Source organism: Engystomops pustulosus, chromosome 3, assembly GCF_040894005.1.
Source record: "Engystomops pustulosus chromosome 3, aEngPut4.maternal, whole genome shotgun sequence".
NCBI classification, from domain to species: Eukaryota; Metazoa; Chordata; class Amphibia; order Anura; family Leptodactylidae; genus Engystomops; species Engystomops pustulosus.
Window position 1 is genome coordinate 185110913 of NC_092413.1, and position 25797 is coordinate 185136709.

The 25797-nt window shown below is 43.2% G+C and overlaps 1 protein-coding gene across 11 annotated transcripts in view; it reads left to right on the top strand.

Annotated features, from left to right (window-relative positions):
- The first annotated feature begins 1894 nt into the window (after positions 1-1894).
- KLHL6 (kelch like family member 6) overlaps positions 1895-25797 on the top strand; it is a 36456-nt gene continuing 12553 nt past the window's right edge. The window contains exons 1-5 of one of the 11 annotated variants that reach the window (XM_072143294.1): positions 8281-8482; positions 10570-10916; positions 12510-12625; positions 17259-17424; positions 20728-21177. In XM_072143294.1, the coding sequence (XP_071999395.1) occupies positions 17263-17424; positions 20728-21177 (612 nt within the window). In that variant the 5' untranslated portion in view covers positions 8281-8482; positions 10570-10916; positions 12510-12625; positions 17259-17262. The other 10 variants (XM_072143296.1, XM_072143291.1, XM_072143298.1 and 7 more) reach the window with 10 other exon arrangements.

The window sequence follows — 25797 nt, forward strand, 5'->3', positions numbered from 1 at the left end:
TGCATGTGACAAGATGACTATCAAACAGAGGTAAGTGTTTCAACCTCCCCATTCCCTAAAGTTATATGTAAATATATGTTTTTGGAGCATGTTTACAGCAGGACAAGTCACAATCTAGGCCCCCAAGGTTTCTAAATGTAAGTACCATCAACCTCAGATACTTTATTTTGGTGCTAAACACTAGTCTTTATTTATGCATTTAAATGTAGAACATTTTCTTTGGAATTAACCCCTTAACGCTCCGCGCTGTAGCTCTACGGCGCAGAGGTATAAGGGATGTATGAAGAGGGCTCACGGGCTGAGTCCTCTTCATACAAAGGTGGGGGTTTTTGCATTTTGCAGAAACCCCCCACCGCTAATAACCGCGGTCGGTGCTTGCACCGATCGCGGCTATTAACCCTCTCAACGTCGCCGGCGGCGTTTAAAAGACGGCAGCGGCCCGCGGGCGCCGCCATCTTTTTTACGATCGCCGCGCCCCCGAACGTCATCGGGGGGCGGCGATCGGTTACCATGGTAGCCTCGGGTCTTCTTTTGACACGAGGCTACAAAGCTTATGACCTGCAAAAATGCCATATATTGCAATACTGTAGTATTGCAGTATATGGTAGGAGCGATCTAACCATCTAGGGTTAATGTACCCTAGATGGTCTAAAAAATAGTGAAAAAAAAAAGAAAAAAAAAAGTTTAAAAAAATAAAAAAAATTAATAAAATATTAAAAGTTCAAATCACCCCCCTTTCCCTAGAACGGATATAAAACATAATAAACAGTAAAAATCACAAACATATTAGGTATGCCCGATCTATCAAAATATAAAAACGGTTACAGGCGGCGGTGACCTCCGAGGCGGGAAATGGCTCCCAAATGTCCGAAATGCGACTTTTACACCTTTTTACATAACATAAAAAATGAAATAAAAAATGATCAAAATGTCGCACAGACCTCAAAAAGGTAGCAATGAAAACGTCGCATCATTTTGCAAAAAATGACTCCTCACACATCTCCATGCGCCAAAGTATGAAAAAGTTATTAGTGTCAGAAAATGGCAAAAAATATTTTTTTTCTTTTTTGTACACATTCGTTAAATTTTTGAAAATGTATTAAAACACAATAAAACCTATATAAATTTGGTATCACCGCGATCGCACCAAACCAAAGAATAAAGTAGGCGTGTTATTTGGAGCGAAGAGTGAAAGTCGTAAAAACTGAGCCCACAAGAACGTGCGGTTTTTTTTCAATTTTTCCATTTGGATTTTTTTTCAGCTTCTCAGTACACAGCATGTTAAAATAAATAACATTACGGGAAAGTAAAATTTGTTACGCACAAAATAAGCCCTCACACAGGTCTGTACACGCAAAAATGAAAAAGTTATGGATTTTTGAAGTTGGAGAGCGAGAAATGAGCCGAAAAACCCTGCGTCCTTAAGGGGTTAAAGCTCCACATCTAGGGGAATTATCTACCTGGAAGTAATACCAACTTCATGAAGTGTATAAAAATTTAAGACAATTCCACAAGCTTAATCAACATCTGCTGCATTGATATCAAAGTAGTTACGAGTTATGTAAACTGATTAATAAAGATTAAAACACAAATATGAGAGATGTCTACACCACTGGCTTGTGTTTTATTTTTAACTTGGTTGGCAGTTGTCCTCTTTGGGGCTTGCAAGTGCGGTCTGTTTGTCAGAGAAACATTGAAGTTCAAATTCAAAATGGCTGCACCAAGAGAAAAACATGAGGAGAATTTGCATCGTGTCACAATAAAGCTCCTTGGCAGTTGGGTCCATGACATCATAAAGGACCTGGCTCTGCTGGCAGCCATGACAGTTTCAATTGCTCATTTCATCTTTGGAGCTCTTATGGCGGTATCAGGAGATGGTTTCTGATACCCCTGACATCTAAGGGTTCAAGGAAACCTCAGGAGGGGTAATGAATCATGTGAAGTAAGGTAGTGTAAGGAAGATTTAAAGTTATACCAGAACAAAACGCAGAACTTAATGCTAAAAGTTTTCCATGAACCCTTGGATGTCAGATAATGCTAATTGCATGTGACAAGATGACTATTAGATATGAGCGAGCACTAAAATGTTCAGGTGCTCGTTATTCGAGACAAACTTTTCCCGATGCTCGTCTCGAATAACGAACCCCATTGAAGTCAATGGGAGACTCGAGCATTTTTCAAGGGGACCAAGGGTCTGCGCAGGGAAGCTTGGCCAAACACCTGGAAACCACAGACAATGATGCAAACACCACGGAAATGGACAGGAAACAGCAGGGGCAGCATGCATGGATGCCTCTGAGGCTGCTTAATCGCACCATTATGCCGAAATTATGGGCAACAGCATGGCGATGACAAAGTGACCGAATGAGGCTAGATAGCATCTAAAACATCCAATAATTGACCCTGACACTATAGAAGACGGCATGCAGAGGCAGCGGCAGCAGCGGCAGGCTAGAGAGTGGCATGGCGACATACCCCAAATGGACTCAGGCTTCAAACCAATGGGTGGCAGAGAGGAACCAAAGGAGGTGAGCAAGAAGCGCTGAAATGATTTCCTATGTCAACAAAAGTTTAACGGTATATTTAGTCGATAACACAGCATGGTGGCAACATAGTGACCAAGTTCCATAACGTATCTGGTGAAACACCCGAAAAATGAGCCTGACACAGCTCGTTTGATAAGGGGGCGACATGTGGAGGCAGCCATGGAGACGACTTCCATGATTAAGAGTGACAGTATGGGGCATCCATATTGCGCTGCTATGATTGAAACTTCAGGTCTCCAGCATGGCGGCGAGAGAGGCGCCGAGTTCCATTATGTATCTGGTGAAACACCTGAAAATTCTGCCTGACACAGCTCGTTTGATAAGGGGATGATGTGCTGTATATCCTCTCGCGCTCCAGCGTCTGGGGTATAGGGAGTTGGAAGTTGCGCATGGAGACATTGGTGGACGCTGTGTAGGATCGTGGAGGCGAAATGGACAGGAAACAGCAGGGGCAGTATGCATGGATGCCTCTGAGACTGCCTAATCTTGGGATGGAGCTGGCGGTCCGCTGCCAGACGAGCTTTCGCCTATCCAAAATGGGCCAGGGGGCCAGAAGCATTTACTTTGAAAAAATTATAATTTTCAAAGCAGGTGGGGTCATTTGAATATTTCATCTAGGAATAATGGAATAGCATAGCGGTTCTATTTTTAATTGTTTTTTCGGAAATGGTTCCATGATTAAGAGCGACAGTATGGGGCATCCATATTGCGCTGCTATGATTGCAACTTCAGGTCTCCAGCATGGCGGCGACAGATGGGCCGAGTTCCATTATGTATCTGGTGAAACACCCGAAAATTCTGCCTGACACAGCTCGTTTGATAAGGGGACGATGTATGGAGGCAGTGAACTAGTAGTAGATTAAAGGGGCTGCAGTAAAAACTATGTAAGTTGGATCTTAGGATGGAGCTGGCGGTCCGCTGCCAGGCCTGTCCCCACCCAAAATGGGCCTGGGGGCCAGAAGCGTTTACTTTGAAAAAATTATAATTTTCAAAGCAGGCGGGGGCTACAAACAGCACTTCTAAGAACTTTTTGTATAAGATCAAGTGTAGTACTGTTCTTATAAGTTTTGGTTATGGCGGGTGAGGGGAATGTAAACAGATGCGCAAGAAGCGCTGAAATAATATCGGTAAATGATAAAAGTTTGCCAGTATATTTGTGGGTAACACAGCAGGGTGGCAACAAAATTAACAAGTTTGATGTGGAAGCCATGAAAACAACCCAAAATTCTGCCTGACACAGCTCGTTTGCTAAGGGGACGATGTATGGAGGCAGTAAAGTAGTAGTAGATTAAAGGTGCTGCAGTTAAAACTATGTTAGTTGGATCTTGGGAAGGAGCTGGCGCTCCGCTGCCAGGCGAGCTTTCTCCTGTCCAAGCCCCTGTCTCTCGGCTCCTCCCCACCCAAAATGGGCCTGGGGGCCAGTAGTGTTTACTTTGAAAAAATTATAATTTTCAAAGCAGGTGGGGGCTACAAACAGCACTTCTAAGAACCTTTTGTATACGATCAAGTGTAGTACTGTTCTTATAAGTTTTGGTTATGGCGGGTGAGGGGAATGTAAACAGATGCGCAAGAAGCGCTGAAATAATAGCGGTAAATGATAAAAGTTTGCCAGTATAATTTGTGGATAACACAGGGTGGCGACAAAGTTGACAAGTTTGATGTGGAAGTCATGAAAACAACCTGCTTGACATAGCTTGTTTGCAAAGGGGACGATGTATGGAGGCAGCTCTATGGACGACCTTGGGAGGCAGCTATGGAGATGTGTGGAGGTAGCATTGGAGACAACGTGTGGAGGCAGCTATAAAGACGACGTGTGGAGGCTACTATGGAGACAATTAAATTTGGATAGTGCCTGTATGTGGCAGTCAAACCGGAGGAGCAGGTAGGTGGTCCTCCAGAAAAATTAAATAGATTGAGTGCCTGTATGTAGCACTCCCAAAAATTGTTTAAAACAGAGGACCGGGTAGGTGGCCCTCCAGAAAAATTAAATACATAGAGTACTATAGCTAGAGCCAGTTGGCCCTGGCAAAAAATAGCCAGTTTCCTCTGCTTTAGGGGAGAAGGAGGAAAATGAGGAGGAGGAGTGCATACATTATTCAGGTTGAGCTTCTTTCACCTGGTGGAGAATGGAAATCCTGAGAAATCCAGGCTTTATTCATCTTGATAAGCATCAGCCTGTCAGCGCTGTTAGTCGACAGGCGTGTACACTTATCGGTGATGATGCCACCAGCTGCACTGAAAACCCGCTCAGACAAAACGCTAGCAGGGCAGGCAAGAACCCCCAAGGCGTACTGCGCCAGTTCGTGCCATATGTCCAGGCCTCAGTCTCTACCAGTCTATAGGGCAGCATCTCCAGGCTAAGTAATTTGGAGATGTGGAAGTTGAGGGCTTGGGCGTGTGGGTGGGTTGCACTGTACTTCCTCTTGCGCTCCAACGTCTGGGGTATGGAGAGCTGAACGCTGCGCATGGAGACATTGGTGGATGCTGTGGAGGATCGTGGAGGCGAAGGTGTGGTTTTCGCACGGGAGGTGTTTGGGCCAGGGTCTTGGGCAGGGGGCTGACTAGCAGAGGCAGCAGATGACACAGGGGAAGGAGAAGTGGTGTGCCCGGCCGGAGGTGAACGGCCTTGGTTCCATTGAGTGGGGTGTTTAGCATTCTTATGCCTGCGCATACTGGTGGTGGTTAAGCTGGTAGTAGTGGAACCCCTGCTGATCCTGGTGTGGCACAGGTTGCACACCACAGTCCGTCGGTCATCCGGTGTTTCTTTAAAGAGCCTCCAGACTACCGAAGATCTAGCCCTTGCCTTGGGAGCTTTACTACGTGAAACATTTGGCGCTGATGCACCAGCTCTGGCCCTGCCTCTCCGTCTGGCCCCACCACTGCCTCTTCCAAACTGTTCTCGTCGAGGACTCGCCTTCGTCTCAGAAGCACTGTGTTCACCTGGCCTATCAACCCAGCTTGGGTCTGTCACCTCATCATCCTCCAATCCCTCAGTATGCTCCCCCCTCAGACTTCCTGCCCTGACAACAACTTCACCACTGTCTGACAACCGTGTCTCCTCATCATCCGACACCTCTTTACACACTTCTTCCACCACATCAACAATGTCATTATCACCCACAGACTGTGACCGGTGGAAAACCTGGGCATCAGAAAAGAGCTCAGCAGCAACCAGACAAGTGGTTTGTGGCTCTGGGAAGGGTCCAGAAAACAGTTCCTCAGAGTATGCCGGTTCAAATGCCAAATTTTCCTGGGAGGGGACAGACTGGGGGGAAGGAGGCTAAGGTGGAGGAGCTGGAGGAGTGCTGATTTCGGTGACATGGGTGGACTGCGTGGAAGACTGACTGGTGGACAAATGGCTAGAAGCATTGTCCGCAATCCACGACATCACCTGTTCGCACTGTTCTGGTCTCAACAGTGCTCTACCACGAGTCCCAGTAACTTGAGACATGAACCTAGGGAGTGTAGCTCTGTGGCGTTCCCCTGCTCCCTCATCAGCAGGTGGTGTCTCCCCGCCCAGGACCACGGCCTCTGACCCCTGCAGTAGTTGGACGCCCATGCCCTCGTCCTCTACCCCTAGCCCTCAGGTTTAACATTTTCAAAATTAAAGTGTAAACTGTAAATTTTTGTTGTGTTTTTTTGTGTTTTTGTTTTTTTAACAAAACGATGCTATCCTGTTGCTATGGCGAGTTTCTAACCTACACTGACAGCACACAACAGGATTTTGTGCTGTGCCTGATGACTTTTAGTTTTGAAAAAAAAAAAAAGAAAAGAAAAAGCAGACTGTGCCTAATTCAATCAAACCCCTAATAAATTGTCCAACCAAAAATAAAATATATAACACTATTGTAGCCCTAAGAAGGCCGGTTGGATTCTCATATGGCTAGTTTCTAGCCTACACTGACAGCACAAAACAGGATTTTGTGCTGTGCCTGATGACTTTGAGTTATAAAAAAAAGAAAAAAGTAAAAAAAAAATAAAAAGCAGATTGTGCCTAATTCAATCAAACCCCTAATAAATTGTCCCACTTAGGTGTTTGAGACGGATATGTGTGTCACTAAGAGCTAAATAGAACGTTCGCATGTCTCCCTGCAAATTTGTCACAATATGGTACTAGCTGCACTACTAGTGCCAGCAAGGCCAGCCACAAGCAAATCAACAAAATACATATATGATGCTATTGTAGCCCTAAGAAAGCCAGTTAGGTTCTTGTATGCCTAGTTTCTAACCTACACTGACAACACACAACTGGATTTTGTGGTGTGCCTGTCACTTTAAGTTTAAAAAAAAAAAAAATCGTCAGACTGCCTAATTCAATCAAACCCCTAATAAATTGTCCCACTTAGGTGTTTGAGATGGATATGTGTGTCACTAAGAGCTAAATATAACGTTCGCAAGTCTCCCTGCAAATTCGTCACAATATGGTACTAGCTGCACTACTAGTGCCAGCAAGCCCAGCCACAAGCAAAGAAAAAAAATATTCTAGCCCTAACAAGGGCTGTTGGGTTCTTCTAGAATCACTCCTGCCTAACAGTAAGCTAATATAACACCCTAACGCTATCCCTGCAGCAGCAGCAACTCTCTCCCTAACGGCATCCAGACAGAGAATGATCCGAGCAGCGCGGGCAGGGGCTAGTCTATTCCAGGGTCACCTGATCAGGCCATCCAACCACTGCTATCGACGTGTAAGTGTACCACGTCATGCTGGTGGAATGCAGAGTCTCCTGGCTTGTGATTGGCTCTGTTTCTGGCCACCAAAAATCAAAACGGCGGGAGATGCCATTTTCTCGAGCTGGCGAAATATTCGTCTGAGCATTGAGCAGTTGCGAGTACGCTAATCCTCGAACGAGCATCAAGCTCGGACGAGTGTGTTCACTCATCTCTAATGACTATCAGACAGAGGTAAGTGTTTCAACTTCCCTATCCCCTAAAGTTATATGTAAATATATGTTTTTGGAGCATGTTTACAGCAGGACAAGTCACAATCTAGGCCCCCAAGGTTTTTAAATGTAAGCACCATCAACTTCAGACACTTGATTTTGCTGCTAAACACTAGTCTTTATTTATGCATTTAAATATTGCAGATTTTCATTGGAATTAAAGCTCCACATCTAGGGGAATTATCTACCTGGAAGTAATACCTCCTTCATGAAGTGTATAAAAATTTAAGACACTTCCACAAGTTTTAAACAACATCTGCTGCATTGTTATCAAAGTAGTTATGAGTTATGTAAACTGACTTTAAAAAAAAATTGTGTTGCAAGGCAGGCACTTACATACACCAGGAAGAAGCAGGTGAACTCCGGCGGACCTCGGTGCAAAAGCGACGGATGCAGGACACTGAGGGACACGGGCCTAGTGAATCGCGGCAGACCCGATTCCTCGATGGAAAATTCGGCGCCGGATCGCGACTGGACTGGGTGAGTGAATCTTCCCCATTATGAGAGATGTCTATACCACTGGCTTGTGTTTTATTTTTTACTTGGTTGGCAGTTGTCCTCTTTGGGGCTTGCAAGTGCTGCTTGTTTGTCAGAGAAACATTGACGTTCAAATTCAGAATGGCTGCACCCAGAGAAAAACATGAGGCTAATTTGCATCAAATAGAACACTGCATGTGTCACAATAAAGCTCCTTGGCAGCTGGGTCCATGACATCATAAAGGACCTGGCTCTGCTGGCAGCCATGACAGTTTCAATTGCTCATTTCATCTTTGGAGCTCTTCATGGAGGTATCAGGAGATGGTTTGTGACACCCTGACATCTAAGGGTTCATAGAAACCACAGGAGGGGTAATGAATCATGTGAAGTAAGGTGGTCTAACAGAGATTTAAAGCCTATAGCAGAAGAGAATGCAGAACATAATGCTAAAAGGTTTCCATGAACCCTTGGATGTCGGATAATGCTAATTGCATGTGACAAGATGACTATCAGACAGAGGTAAGTGTTTCAACCGCCCCATCCCCTATAGGGATATGTAAATATATGTTTCTGGAGCATGTTTACAGCAGGACAAGTCACAATCTAGGCCCCTAAGGTTTCTATATGTAATCACCATCAACCTCAGACACTTGATTTTGGAATTTTTATTGGAATTAAAGCTCCACATCTAGGGGAATTATATACCTGGAAGTAATACCTCTTTCAGGAAGTGTAAAAAATTAAGACAATTCCACAAGTTTTAAACACCATCTGCTGCATTGATATCAAAGTAGTTATGAGCTATGTAAACTGATTAATAAAGATTAAAACACACCACTGACTTGGGCTTTATTTTTTTACTTGGTTGGCATTTGTCCTCTTTGCGACTTGCCTTTTTGTCAGAGAAACTTGAAATTGAAATTCAAAATGGCTGCTCCAATGAACAATATGAGGCTAATTGGCATAAAACAGAAGACATCATGTGTCACAATAAAGCTCCTTGGCAGCTGGCACCATGACATCATAAAGGACCTGGCTCTGCTGATAGCCATGACAGTTTCATTTACTTATTCAAGCTTTGGAGCTCCTCAGGGAAGGATTAGGAGATGGTTTGTTTGACCCCTGACATCTGAGGGTTCATGGAAATCCTGAGAGAGGTAATGGGTCATATCAAAAAAAGAAGTAAGAGGCAGATTAAAGCCTATAGCAGAATACAGTCCTAAAAGCACAAAGGTCACATAATGTTAATTACATGCAACAAGATCAGATTGAGGTAAGTGTTTCCACTGGCCCATTCCCTATAGTAATATATAAATATATGTTCTTGGAGCTTGTTAACAGCAGGACAAGTCACAATCCAGAACCCCAAGGTTTCTCAATATAAGTGCCATCAACTTGAGACACTTGCTTATGCTGCTAAACACTAATCTTTACTAGTCTAATTAACTCCTTAAGGATGCAGGGTTTTTTCGCTCATTTCTCGCTCTCCACCTTCAAAAATCCATAAATTTTTCATTTTTACGTGTACAGACCTGTGTGTGGCCTTATTTTGTGCGTAACAAATTTTACTTTCCCGTAATGTTATTGTGGGCTCAGTTTTTACGACTTTGACTGTGCGCTCCAAATAACACCTCAGCTTTATTCTTTGGTTTGGTGCGATCGAGGTGATACCAAATTTATATAGGTTATATAGGCTTCTGCTTTATTTTTTACTTAGTTGGCAGTTGTCCTCTTTGGGGCTTGCAAGTGCGGTCTGTTTGTCAGAGAGACATTGAAGTTCAAATTCAAAATGGCTGCCCCAAGAGAAAAACATGAGGAGAATTTGCATCAAATAGAACACTGCACGTGTCACAATAAAGCTCCTTGGCAGCTGGGTCCATGACATCATAAAGGGCCTGGCTCTGCTGGCAGCCATGACAGTTTTAATTGCTTATTAAATCTTTGGAGGTATCATGGAGGTATCAGGAGGAGGTTTGTGATACCCCTGACATCTAAGGGTTCATAGAAACCTCAGGAGGGGTAATGAATCATGTGAAGTAAGGTGGTCTAACAGAGATTTAAAGCCTATAGCAGAAGAGAACTCAGAACATAATGCTAAAAGATTTCCATGAACCCTTGGATGTCGGATAATGCTAATTGCATGTGACAAGATGACTATCAGTCAACCTCCCCATCCCCTATAGGGATATGTAAATATATGTTTTTGGAACATGTTTACAGCAGGACAAGTCCCCATCTAGACACCAAAGGTTTCTAAATGTAAGTACCATCAACCTCAGACACTGATTTTGCTGCTAAACACTGGTCTTTATTTATGCATTTCAATATTGAACATTTTCATTGGAATTACAGCTCCACATCTATGGGAATTATCTACCTGGAAGTAATACATCCTTCATGAAGTGTATAAAAATGTAAAACACTTCCACAAGTTTTAAACAACATCTGCTGCATTGATATCAAAGTAGTTACGATATCAATGTAACCAGATTAATAAACATTAAAACACATTAGGAGAGATGTCTACACCACTGGCTTGTGCTTTATTTTTTTACTTGGTTGGAATTTGTCCTCTTTGGGACTTGCAACTTCCATCTGTTTTTCAGAGAAATCAACTTGGCAGTTGAAATTCAAAATGGCTGCTCTAGTGAACAATATGAAGCTAATTTGAGTAAAACGGAAAACAGTATTTGTCACAATAAAGCTCCTTGGTACCTGGGACCATGACATCATAAAGGGCCTGGCTCTGCTGGCAGCCATGACAGTTTCAATTACTTATTCAATCTTTGGAGCTCCTCAGGGAAGCATTAGTTTGTGCTGCCCCTGGAAACCTCAGTAGAGTTAATGGGTCATATCAAGAAAGGCAGAATTAAAGCCTATAGCAGAACATAATGCTAAAGGCACAAAAGTCAAATCATGTTAATTGTATGTGACAAGCTGACCTCAGATTGAGGTAAGTGTTTCAACCTCCCCTTCCTCTATAGTAATATATAAATCTATGTTTTGGAGTATGTTTACAGCAGGACAAGTTACAATCTATACCCCCTAGGTTTCTCATTGTAAGGGCCATCACCCTGAGACACTTGCTTCTGCTGCTAAAGACTAGTCTTTACTAATCCGATTAAAAATAATAAATACTTTTTCTGCAATATTGAACAGTGAAGCCACACAAACATATTCGTTGTGATTAGTTGAGCTATGATTTAATATGAAATAAGGGACAGCCTATAAGAATAAAAGATATAAGTGGGTGAATTTACTACCATAAAAAAACAACTTCTCTTTGCCAATGTAGTCATAGCTCAATCATTCCTCTTCCTGTCCAGCAGGGGGAGTAATATAACAGTTGTTTAACAGTCACAAACCAGGAAATTCTTATAATAATAATCTTTATTTATATGGCGCCATCATATTTTGGAGCTCTTTACAAATCATTCTTATCAATTATCACTATTTTCGACTTCTTAAGGGATTTTTTCTGGCTTGGCTGGCTCAGCTTTTGCATCCAATTTATGGTACACCCTGACTTTGACATGGGAAATTTGTGATATTTTGTGCCTAAAAAGTTGCATATCCCGATCGCAAATTAAGGTTTTGTCATTAAAAAGTTGCAGAAAAACATTCAGGAGAAAGATGCTTTAAATCAGTCGCTAAACAACCTATCAATGTTTTTTTTTTGCGACATTGGAGGCGCAGTAACAAGTGATTTCAACGACAAATTAGTTATGTCGTGTTCACTGAAATGTCACATAAAGACCAGTAAAACCCAACAGTGACAAAACATGCCCCCCGATTTCCAACGCATGCCGGTGCCGATACGCCACAATCCAATCGCGTGCGCCAAAAACCGGGGCAATTTGGCGCAAACCGGTAATTTTCGGGAAAACCATCAAAAAAGAGCGATTCGGACCCTTAGTAAATGTGCCCCATAGTGTTACACTGGCACCTGTGGCTCATTGCTAGAACACACTATCATGGGGGCCCCAGAGGCTGACTTGTTTAATGGGAACCCATGGCTGGCACATACTTTTACGAGGGCTCTTGTGGTTAAAACACTTTGTTACGAGAACTGTACTACTTACACAACTCTACACTTCAGATACTTCAATAAATAAATTGCTAAATTCTTCTCTATTCTTCCTGACAATGGCTGTCTGTATTATTTCCTATACATGTTATATGGCCACGCTGTGCTTTGTACTCCACCACAAGCTGCATTAACCAATAAGATTAATCTATTTTGACTGTCAACTGAGAAAGTTTAAGATTTCCTGTTTTGCGTGTGACAGTTTTAGATAAGTTTTAGAGTCATGGGCAGGAAATCCGCTTCACTTAGTAAGTGTGACCTAATTGCCTGAGCAGCACACAAGTAGACACTCAGAGTTACCTACAGATCACAACTATGGGAGAATCAGTGGAAAACAGCACAGATGACTTTATCGTTCCCCTCAATAGAGAATGTCCCAAAGAATTGGGGGAACTCATAGAAAAATCCACTGGAGATGTCCGGAGATTTGACGACACTGGTTTTACGCTGTCTCTTCAGATTGGGCTAGAAAACCTACGGTTAGAGAAGTCGTTGACGGATGTTGTGTTATGTATTGGTGATAGACGGTTCCCATGTCACCGTGTTGTACTCGCCGCCGCCAGCAATTACTTTAGGTAAGAGATAATGATGAGATTACATTACAATATCACAGCGTTCAGTTTTGTTTTTTTATATAATTTATATTCAATTGATTATTCTTTAGTCACTTAGTTGCGACTCATAACCATGACCGACCAGTTTTTAACAGGTTCCTATGTATTCCAATGGAAAACATTGGCCTGTATGGTTCAATCCAGTTTCCATTGGGGTTGTAGAATGCCAGATACCACGACAGAATGTGAACAGAGCCTGAGACAATAAATGCAGTTTGCTTTTCATGCTGACTCTACTTATCGACAATGGCCATTTCCCAACTTTGCCATAAATAATATCTATGCACCTTGCATTCCCATAAAGTCATGATAATTTCATTTTATGCTTAAAAGGTATGTAGAATTTTCACATTGTTAAAAAACAAATATATTTATTTGGCCATGTTCACATCACTGTTTCTTTTTCCTTGGTTCTGGTCCATTGGAGGAAAAGAGTAATAGAATAAGATCTTTCTTGTCTTCAGATTGTCTCCATTACTTTAAGTTTTTTTTTTTTTTTAACAAAAAATAGCACAGAAAAAAACAGATGGATGAGACCCTTTTCAAAGTTTGCATCTCTTTTTTTTCTGTTTTGGATTTATACTGTATATGTCTTTATGTACAATCGATATATTAGTTTATATTAATACAATTACTTTTTAGATCTACTTATGGTAATTTTCATGAATACATTTTAATGATGAATTTATAGATACAGATTCACTAACCTACAGTATGTGCACCAGAACTCCGGCTCCACTGCCTGCCCTCAAACTTTTTTTCCCTCTACCCCTAAACCACAGATCTCTTTTCCCTTTCTGCAGTCACAGTATATTTTCAGCATTTTTTAAAGTTTCAGCCACATGTTCACAAAATCGGTCCGTGTATTACCGATTACCTGTATGTCATCCATCTATTGCGGATCTGCAAAAAAACAGGAAGGTTGAACAATGTAGATTATCCCAGCCCCTTGGAGTGTCACATGATTATGTAACCTAGCAAATGATCCACAAATGTGGACGGCACACGGATGGCACCTGTGTGGCATCTGTACCTTTCACAATGACATAGACATCTATAAAAGGGCAGAGCCACAAACAAGGCCAACAATAGGACCTGTTCTGGCCTTTTTAGTGGCACTTGGCTCCTGTGTGTAGGAGCCCATAACAATTCACGGGGATGTGACTGACTGTAAATCCTTGGGGCTTAGCCACCGGGGATAATGTATTGGCTTAGCTGCACTGAGTTTGCCACATCTGCCTCCGGCTTTAGTTTTGTACTATGCAGAACATATAGGTGTTTTAGCATCAAACTTGCATCGTAAACTTAGTGGAACGTCCAGGCCCGATGCTCAGCATGTCCTTTCCAGTTTCTGAGTGTTGGACCAGATGTTCCAACGAGCTCACAATGCAAGTATGACGCGAGTTTGACATATCAAACTCACTCGTGGGCAAGAGGACAATTTTTGACCTGCTTGGAAAAGGGGCAGGCTTTTCAGAAAGTAGAACAAGGTCCCCCTTTCTGCAAAAATTCTTTTGCAAGTAAATCAACTAAAAGATAATATAAAAGAACTAAAAGATGCAGCGATTTTATCATCCAGCATCGGCCCTGTGATACATCCCAGCTACACCACGGTCTGGGACCGGTCCAACAAGTCCCACATTAAACAACAAAAGAAAAAGAGTTATAACTCTGACCGGAGCTCCCAATGTTTCCAACACATTTGCCTTCCAATATTTCTTCAAAAATTCTTCAGTTGTGTTCTACCAATGGAAAAATCTTTTCAACAAGATGTAGCTCACCATTCAGAACATCCTTACGGTTCGGTTTTATTCTTCTTTAAATCCACCCAGCAATGTGGTATAAGACTAGAAGAAAATATAAGCACCAAATAGCGTAGTATATTCCTAAAATTTTGATCTTTATTCTTAAAAGTTAAACTCACAAGAGCATATTAAAAATGTGCATAAAACAGTTTACAGATGGGACGCCAGCTCCACACGCTCGCCCGACCCTGGGTTTCGCCGTTATCAGCTTCTTCCGGGGCTGATAAAAAAAAATCAAGATTTTAGGAACATACTAAGCTATTTGGTGCTTATATTTTCTTCTAGTCTTATACCACATTGCTGGGTGGATTTAAAGAAGGATAAAACCGCACCGTAAGGATGTTCTGAATGATGACCTACATCTTGTTGAAAAGATTTTTCCATTGGTAGAACACAACTGAAGAATTTTTGAAGAAATATTGGAAGGCAAATGTGTTGGAAACATTGGGAGCTCCAGTCAGAGTTATAACAATTTTTCAGGACTGTCCACATTATTTGCAGAAACGTGGAGGCTCTTTTTAGAAGATAAATATACACCTAGTAACACTCACTCACTTGTCAGCCTAATCCTAATCCGTATTTGTCTATTATCTCTAGGTTAAAGTTAATATTATACCCACAAGAAATAAACAGCAGAAAGTAATTACAGGATTAGGTCATTTAGAAATCAATGACTGCTTTTACTTGCTATTCACAAAGTATTTTCCCATCTGCAGCTGCCAATAGTTTTATATGGAAAGATAAGTAATAGGAGTCCTTGGCAGATCTGCAGCGCTGCACGATGAGACAAGTGATATGATTTGGGTATACAAAGGCTGAACCGTCATCAGTATAAGTGAGCCTGGTCTCCATGTATTGTTCTCTTGAGATAACATAGTGATGACCATAGACCAAATTGAGGTGCTGAGCTGTTAGTGGTGGGTTATCTCACATGAGGATCAACATTTCTGCACTAGTCTATCATCTAGTGTATGCTTTCCATGCATGGGACAAGGACCCCTGACAAACTTTATGCACATGACTGGTATCCACCTAAGTGTATACATTGGGGCACATTTACTAAGAACAGTGCAGTCTGTACTATATGCAGTATGCTTGAGTATAGTGCAGGGGCGCAAGATTCAGGATTTCCGGCGCCCGTTCTTCATGAATCTGTAACACTCTTTTTTAGCACCTTTAACATAAGGCTTGGGACACACTTCTGTCGGACTTTGCATGTTCAATCTGGCACACGGTCCGACTGAGCACCGGAATGCCCCCTAATTTGTGTCGCGTGATGACTAGTGAAGCCGCACCACAACAGAGGCACGTGCCACACAAATGTGGTACAGACACTTCTTAAATACATGTGCAAGCAGTTTCCACCTAAAAGACTGTGCAAAGTCCAACAGAAAAGTGGCGCAAGGACCTTAGTAAATGTCCCCCTATATGTAACATTATTTTGATCAGGTATAACTTTTATAAAATGAAAAAAACAACACCTATTTGAACATTGGACACTGGGGGTCCTGTATGCCATTAGAGACCCATTGCTTCTCTTATCTGGGAGTGACCAAAAAAGTCAACTACCATAAAGGGATCCAGTATACCCAGGGCCGGCGCAAGCACTAGGCATACCTGGGCAAGTGCTGGGGCTCAAAGCTGCTGGGGGGGCCAACATACTGAATCCATAGGGGCTTTATATAAAATAACCATGACAGGGCTTTTTAAGATGATAAACTAGGCCTGTAAGCGGTATGTTGGAGTATGGTACCACTCTTAAAAAGATTGGGTTTCATTCCTTCACCCCAACATGTATTACAGGGTTCCCTTGTATGTTAGTAGAACCCATTTGATTATATACAGGTAGTCCCCGGGTTACATACAAGATCGGTTCCATAGGTTTGTTCTTAAGTTGAATTTGTATGTAAGTCGGAACTGTATATTTTATAATTGTAACTCCAGACAAATTTTTTTGGTCTCTGTGACAATTGGATTTTAAAAATGTTGTGTTGTCATAAGAACCAGGATTAACACTAAAGCTTCATTACAGACACCTCTGATAACTGTTACAGCTGTTTATTGTAGCCTAGGGCTAAAGAACAAAAAATTAACAACATCCAGAGGTCCGTTTGTAACTAGGGGTCGTCTGTAAGTCAGGTGTTCTTAAGTAGGGGACTGCCTGTATTTTCTCAAAGGCAGCCTCTTAAATTTTCTAAAATATTTAGAATTCATAGCAGATTTTTCATGTGGAAAGTTAAGGCTGCGTTCCCATGTTCAGTTTTTCAGATGCAGTTTTTTTATGTGGAAACCAGGAGTGGAGTGAAAAAAGAGGAGCAGTAGCATCCCATTATGATCCACACCTGCTTTTGGCTTCAGAAACTGCATGGGAAAAACTGACTGTGGGAATGCAGCCTAAGGATGAACTCCATTCCCTGCTACAGGTAACACACTACATTAATCTGGTGCACAAACCAACTATTTATGGATCAGGTTGTGCTATAATCTGAATTGCTGAAGAATGTGTGTTGCCGACCTTTGTGGAATTTAATGGAAATCTACCATCAAAATGAAGCATGATAAACCTGGGGCACTTACTCATAGATCCAGGCACCGTGACTGTGGTAATCTTCTTCTATTTGTTATCCATGGCCTCCTTCCTTCTAAAATCAATATTATGCTAATGAGCCTGAGGGGCTTTGGTGGATGTTTCCTGCTGCTACTAGATTACACATGAAGAAGGAGGAATTTTAACTTTTTTCATATTGCATTTATTGGACTTTTCATGACATATTTTCTTTATTCCTTAGGGCAATGTTCTGTAATGATCTCAAGGAAAAATATGAAGAGAAGATTATAATCCAGGGGGTGGAAGCAGAAACCATGCAGACTATCTTGGATTACACTTACACTAGCAAAGTAGTGATCACCAAGCAAAATGTGCAGAAAATATTAGAGGCTGCCAGTCTCTTCCAGGTAATCACATGATAACATTGACCTCCTATTGGCTACGTGACCGCCCTGACAGCCACATGCTGGTGGTCTGATTTAGAAGGAGAAAGGGGTTCGTAATTGTTACTCAATGCACCATGTAAGTGTAAATAATGGACCTACACTAAATTTTTATAGGACTGTAAATATGTCCTTATTATATAGTCTAGTGCCCAAACTGCAACAAAAAACCTGCATACTTTTTTCAAAGTGCCAACACAGCAATTCAAGAAGTAACTTATTGCAATCTTCTTGCTCTGTGCTGTACCACAGCTTTCAATGGGCACCAATATCTTTGTCAAAAAGAGAGTAAATTTGGATTGCCATTGAAGCATCCCTTAACAGCCTCCTAAACAGGAAGGTTCAGGTTTCGCACAGAAGGAGCTCCAATGATAGTCCGACCCTGTCCACACTTCCTCTCCCTTCTTGTAGTCTCAGGTAGACCACATTAAAATAATGCTAAGCATAGCAAGTCCTGAAACTGCAGGAGGATCCCTGTCTGGCAAACTCTGCCATGAGCAACAGTCTGTGTGCCCACTGAGAGGGCTCTGAGTGCCACCTCTGGCACCCGTGCCATAGGTTCGCCATCACTGATATAGTCCATGTATTCATGGTGGTCACAAATAGAAGCTACTGTACAAGTCTGGATGTTGTTCCTGTAGCCTCATAAACAATCAAGCAGGTCCACACTACAGTAGATACCCTTATGCATAAACCCTGTGAAGTAACAGGTCATGTAGTGTCCAAGAGCTTACAATTCTAAGAACTGGATCTGTAAGAAAAACTAAAATATTGCAAAATTTCTACTTTCCGCGTTGCACAATAGAACTTCAGATTTCTTACTGGTGTCAAGGAAGCTGCAAGTTAGATCTATGCGGTGTCGGCTGTGTGTAACAATTACTAGAAGAAGATCTTCCCATTTTTTTAATAAAAACAAATGAAGACATATACCCTACAGAAGACTCTGATTTAATCATGCCAAGAGAATCTCCAGTCTTATTCATAGTAATATACTACTAGTCTCCCCACAGTACTAAATACACTACTCGTGTCTCCACAGTAACCAATAATGTCCCCAGAGGAGCGAATAAAGTCACAGTGCCCCCTCATAGAAGCCAAGCCTCATAGAAGCCAACTCATTTGAATAATTCTCCTGCATCATTGTTGCATGTTTGCCCAGATTTACTAAAGCCCCTGCGCCAGTTTTCTGTCGGACTTTGCATGTTCTTTCCAGTGCAAACTGCTTTCGCATGTATTTAAGAAGTGTCCCATTAAGTTTTCTACAAAATTCTAAAATCAATTGCATGATTTTGACACTATCAACAGACAATTGCATGAATTTGACACAATCCCTCTGATAGACACCATGGGGCATATTCATCATACGCCTGTACTCGTGCGATACATCAAGAGGCTAAAGCCTCTTAATGTATCCGGCAGGGTGCAGTGCTAACAAACACAGCTGGCAGTGGTCATGGAGGGGCCTGAAGGGGTGCACGGCCCATGGCGGACTGGATCGGCATGGGGCGTTCCTGGTGAGTGCCTGGCAACTAGATGCAGCTTTCACAGGCTGCAGTATAATTCTCCCCCAGGCCTGGCATAGTATTGTACATGGGTGCAGCCACCCTACCAAATACTTCAGGAGGCTCTGGTGGGGCGGTGTGTTCCAGATATGCCAGAGCACAAGCCCTGGCATATGATAACTGTACCCCCATAAATTATTTTGCAATTTTAGTCTTTTTCCTGTGCCACTTCCCTTAGCTGTCCACTTCAGCCTGCTATCTGTGTGTGTTTAGACAGTGTTTGCATAACTCTGGACCCCTGTACTACTTCCTTATCTGTATTGCTTGGAGATTATGGCAGTGTGGCTAAGCTCAAGAAAAGCAGCTCACATAGATAAATCCACTTATACATCTCTACAAGCCCCATCCTGCTAGGGTGTCAAAATAAAAAGTGCCGTATAACGATTAGACCATTAGGCCAAAACATGTTGAAATGGCAATTCCTGTTCTTCTATCACAGTTTCCTTGTAGTTATAGGCTCAACACCAAGTTAAATCAATATGTAATACATGGACATAGCATTGTCTAAGGAGATGGGGCCTCTCAATTTTATTAAATGGTAGATTTATTTTGGAGAGAGAAAGATTGGAAAGTTTGCTTTCAAAATACCTTTCAATAGACATTGGCTTATTTCCCTCTACTTGTAAAATAAAAATCTGCATCATCATCTATCAGGAATTAAGAAATCTCCTTATAGAAAATTTGCCAATTAAAGCCGCCTTATAGGCATGTGGAGACTTATAGCCATTGATGCCCCACTAGGGGATTCTGGGAAATATGCAAATACATTTCCATTTATTGTGCATTTGTATTGGGGAGCTGAAAGAATTAACTGTCAGCCAAACAAACCAGTGGGCCGCATGAGTTAGCTTATCACCTAACCTATACTTCTCCGGTCTGGCTGATGTTTTTATAGTCAGTCCATATTAACTAGCCTCAATAAAAGCAGGCATTTTATATCTTACTGCAATCAATAACTTTGCTCAACTGTGTAGGTTTAGTATCCTATACACATTACTTTCCGCCACCCCTACTGAGACTCTACTTGGATATGACCTGTTAGTGGTTTGGTCCAGTATAGAAGAAGGCGGTGGACCTGTGGTCTTTGGTTAATGGAGCAGTTTGGATGTTGGGCTTCACATTTTTCCCAGGAATCAGACACAGGTACAAAATATTCAAATTTGGAATGTATTATTTTAATCGAGTAAGGGTCCTTGTTGGGTGTCCTGGAGACTTTATAGGGGCCTGATCATGGACATTAGCTCCACCTGTGGGGTTGGGAATGATATGCAGGTTATAGATGACAATGCTATATAGACAACAATCCCAAAAAGACTACACTTCTTTACTATTGGTTGAGATTTTTTGAGTTGCAGAGGTGTTCTGCAGTCTTCATTGCAGTCCAGAGCTGCATTCACAAATCAGCTAGACGCTGCTAGAATTCATCAACTAGCTTGTAATCTTTCTGATAAAAGATATATCTAATACCTTTAGGTATCATTACATCATATAACTCTGAGTGTCAACCACTGAGGACTCTCTACTTGTATCTTGTCTATATTATCACTCACACGCTACAGAGACTTTTTCCATAGCATCTTATCTCGGAAACTGTCTGTATTTTGTCCGATCTCACATAGTATTCACCACATCCTGCTATACTATGTCTCCACATGCACAGATGTAAAAGAAGCCAAAGTTTCACAACTTCCTGTTTTTCTTTCAGTTCCTTCGAATGGTGGATGCATGTTCCAGTTTCCTTACAGAAGCTCTTCACCCTGAAAACTGTGTTGGGATTTTAAGACTTGCAGATGCCCATTGTTTGGACTTACTGAAGTTGCAGGTCCAGAACTATATCATCCAAAACTTTTCTCAGGTTGTAAACCATGAGGAGTTCCTTGAGTTGACATCTGATGTTCTATATCAAATTCTGAGAAGTGATGAGCTATATGTTACAGAGGAAGCACAAGTCTTTGAGACTGTAATAAAATGGGTGCAGTATAAACAACCCGAGAGACTTTTGCTTCTTCCAAAAATATTAGAATGTGTACGATTACCCTTATTGGACCCCTGGTATTTGGTGGGTACTGTAGAAGCCAACAAACTGATTAGAGAGTGTCCTGATGTATTTGATCTAATGCAAGAAGCGCGCATGTATTATCTGACCGGTAATGAGGTAAGTGACTTCTTAAAAAATCTTCATGTGACTACCGTAAAATGGATTACTGGAATGCTATGATAACATACACATTCTCCCATAAAACAAGAGTCCTTCCTTTACTCAAGGTTCATCTGTACTTAGAGAAAGGATCACAAGAGGACAAAGCTCTGAAAGGAAATTCTGTAAAGACAATACATTTTTAAAGTTGATCATCTTGTGCCACCTAAAGTGGCAAATATCAAAGGAGACAACACACGGGTGGACATAATTATATGGAAATTATTATAAGATAATTATTCTAAGTTATTCCAAAGACTTTCAATGATGCTGTTGATAGAGGGAGGTTCTTTGTTCAGTGTCCTTGTCTATTGGCTAGTGAAGATCGACACCTGTTGGGTTGATCAACGTAAATTGCAATACTGATTGACTTGATATTTTACTTTTAAATATAATGGGGGAATTTACCACAAATTTAACCCATATTTCTGTTATAAAATATTTGACAACAGTTGCAAATTTTGGTGTACTACTGGTGAATGGCATGCCAGATTAGAGGCCTCAGTCTAGTACTAGATCTTGACCAGACATTTTTAGACCAAGTTGGACTTGGCAGGGATCTCAGTTTCGATATAAACTATAGTAATTATCTCAAACTAAGACTTTCACAACCCAGCCCAAAGTGGTGCGTAGGCAGAAAATCTCCCAAACAGGCACAGATGGGGCTTTTTACATGCCTTTCTGTTGAAGCTATAGTAAATCTCCCCCACTCTGTCTTGCCAAGAAGGGAAATATAGCATGAACCAGTTGAGCAGGGAACTGAAAGCTCTCAAGTTCTGCTGTTAAAAATAAAATAATCTGATCATGGTGGACCCCAAGTGTCAGACTTTTACAGGTCTGATATTATTCTAATAATGTGTGAAAATAAAAAAATGAAGAAGCTCTTTAACTGGAAAACATTATCCCTTTTTTATGAGGTTAGAGGTGAAGAATGGGGATATTGCTTTACGCTATACCCTTAGAAAGTGGTGGTGAATAGAGATGAGCGAACATACTCGTCCGAGCTTGATGCTCGTTCGAGCATTAGCGTACTCGAAACTGCTCGTTACTCGGACGAATACTTTGCCCGCTCGAGAAAATGGCAGCTCCCGCCGTTTTGCTTTTTGGCGGCCAGAAACAGAGCCAATCACAAGCCAAGAGACTCTGCACTCCACCCAGCATGACGTGGTACCCTTACACGTCGATAGCAGTGGTTGGCTGGCCAGATCAGGTGACCCTGGAATAGACTAGCCCCTGCCTGCGCTGCTCGGATCATTCTGTGTCTGGATGCCGCTAGGGAGAGAGCTGCTGCTGGTCAGGGAAAGCGTTAGGGTGTTCTATTAGAATAGTGTTAGGCAGGAGTGATTCTACAAGAACCCAACAGCCCTTCTTAGGGCTACAATAACGTTATACTTTTTTTTTTTTATTTGCTTGTGGCTGGGCTTGCTGGCACTAGTAGTGCAGCTAGTACCATATTATGAGGAATTTGCAGGGGGACTTGCTACTGTTGTGTTTAGCTCTTAGTGACACACATATCCACCTCAAACACCAAAGTGGGACAATTTATTAGGGGTTTGAGTAGAATTAGGCAGAGTCTGCTGATTTTTTTTTTTTTTGCTGTATTTCATTTTATAGCTCAAACTACTCTTGCAAAGCAGTGTGCTCTCATTGTAGGCTACAAAATAGCCATAGGAGAACCCCAACGGCTTACTTAGGCCTACAATAGCGTTATATTTTCCTTTTTTTTGTTTGCTTGTGGCTGGGCTTGCTGGCACTAGTAGTGCAGCTAGTACCATACTGTGAGGAATTTGCTGGGAGACCTGCGACCGTTGTGTTTAGCTCTTAGTGACACGCATATCCACCTCAAACACCAAAGTGGGATAATTTATTAGGGGTTTGATTAGAATTAGGCAGAGTCTGCTGATTTTATTTTTTTTTTTTACCTTTATTTCATTTTATAGCTCAAACTCATCTTGCAAAGCACAAAATCCAGTTGTGTGCTGTCAGTGTAGGTTATAAACTAGCCATAGCAATAGCATAGCATCGTTTTGTTAAAAAAAATAAAAAACTAAAAAAAAATAAACACGAAATTTTTTTTTTCAAGTTTACACTTTAATTTGGAAAATGTTTAACCCGAGGGCTAGGGGTAGAGGACGAGGGCGTGGAAGTGGGCGTCCAACTACTGCAGGGGTCAGAGGCCGTGGTCCTGGGCGGGGTGAGACACCACCTGCTGATGGGGGAGCAGGGGAACGCCGCAGGGGTACACTCCCTAGGTTCATCATGTCTCAAGTTACTGGGACTCGTGGTAGAGCACTGTTGAGGCCAGAACAGTGCGAAGAGGTGATGTCGTGGATTGCGGACAATGCTTCTAGCCATTTGTCCACCAGTCAGTCTTCCACGCAGTCCACCCATGTCACCAAAATCGGCACTCCTCCAGCTCCTCCACCTCAGCCTCCTTCCCCCCAGTCTGCCCCCTCCCACCAAAATTTGGCATTTGAACCGGCATACTCTGAGGAACTGTTTTCTGGACCCTTCCCACAGTCACAAACCACTTGTCCTGCTGCTGCTGAGATATTTTCCGATGCCCAGGTTTTCCACTGGTCGCAGTCTGTGGGTGATGATGACATTATTCACGAAGTGGAAGAAGTGTGTAAAGAGGTGTCGGATGATGAGGAGACACAGTTGTCAGACCGTGGTGAAGTTGTTGTCAGGGCAGGAAGTCCGAGGGGGGAGCAGACTGAGGGATCGGAGGATGATGAGGTGACAGACCCAAGCTGGGTTGATAGGCCGGGTGAACACAGTGCTTCTGAGACGGAGGCGAGTCCTATAGCAGAACAGGTTGGAAGAGGCAGTGGTGGGGCCAGACGGAGAGGCAGGGCCAGAGCTGGTGCATCAGCGCCAAATGTTGCCCGTAGTCAAGCTCCCGTGGCGAGGGCTAGATTTTCAGAAGTCTGGAGGTTCTTTAAAGAAACACCGGATGACCGACGGACTGTGGTGTGCAACCTTTGCCAAACCAGGATCAGCAGGGGTTCCTCCACTACTAGCTTAACTACCACCAGTATGCGCAGGCATCTGAATGCTAAACACCCCACTCAATGGCACCAAGCCCGTTCACCTCCAGCCGGGCACACCACTGCTCCTTCCCCTGTGTCATCTGCTAGTCAGCCCCCTGCCCAGGACCCCGGCCCAAACACTTCCCGTGCGAAAACCCCATCTTCGCCTCCACGATCCTCCACAGCATCCACCAGCGTTCAGCTCTCCATACCCCAGACGCTGGAGCGCAAAAGGAGGTATAGCGCAACCCACCCACACGCCCAAGCCCTCAACGTCCACATCTCCAAGTTGCTTAGCCTGGAGATGCTGCCCTATAGGCTGGTAGAGACCGAGGCCTTTCGAAACCTCATGGCGGCGGCCGCCCCTCGGTATTCGGTCCCCAGCCGCCACTACTTTTCCCGATGTGCCGTCCCAGCCCTGCACAAGCACGTGTCAGAGAACATCCTCCGTGCCCTGACCAACGCCGTTTCTGACAAGGTCCACCTGACCACGGACACGTGGAAGAGTGCTGCCGGGCAGGGCCACTATATATCGCTGACGGCACATTGGGTTAATTTGGTGGAGGCTGGGACCGAGTCTGACCCTGGGGCTGGTCATATACTGCCGACGCCGAGGATTGCGGGGCCTACCTCGGTCCAGGTCTCAAAGGCCTACTATGCCTCCTCCTCCTCCCACCCCTCCTCCACCTCCTCCTCTGAATTACCATCCGTGGGCATGGTGCCATCAGTCGGTAGCTCTAGGCACAGCAGCAGTGCCATCGCTAAGCGACAGCAGGCGGTGCTCAAACTGCTGAGCCTAGGCGATAAAAGGCACACCGCCCAAGAGTTATTACAGGGCATCACGGCGCAGACTGATCTGTGGCTGGCACCGCTGAACCTGAAGCCAGGCATGTTTGTGTGTGACAACGGCCGTAACCTGGTGGCAGCTCTGCAACTCGGCAGACTGACACATGTGCCATGCCTGGCCCATGTGTTAAATCTCATAGTTCAGCGTTTCCTCAAGACATACCCCAATCTGTCTGATTTGCTCACGAAGGTGCGCCGCATCTGTGCGCATTTCAGGAAGTTCAGCACAGATGCTGCCACTCTCAGGGCAGCGCAGCGCCGCCTCCAACTGCCCGCTCACCGACTGTTGTGCGACGTGCCCACGAGGTGGAATTCAACACTAACCATGTTATCCAGAGTTTACCAGCAGCGCAGAGCGATTGTAGACTGCCAGATGTCAACTTCCACCAGAACTGGTAGTCAGGTCAGTCAGCTTCCTCAAGTCTACAATGAGGAGTGGACGTGGATGTCTGATATCTGTCAGGTGCTGAGTAACTTTGAGGAGTCAACACAGATGGTCAGTGGTGATGCCGCCATCATCAGCCTCACCATCCCGCTGCTTGGCCTGTTGAAAAACTCTTTGGTCAGCATGAAGTCGGAAGCTTTGCGCTCGTCACAAGAGACGGAGGAAGAAGATTCCCTTGTTGATAGCCAAAGCACCCTTAGGTCTGTTTCTCAGCGCATATCGGAGGAGGTGGAGGAGGATGAGGAGGAAGAGGAG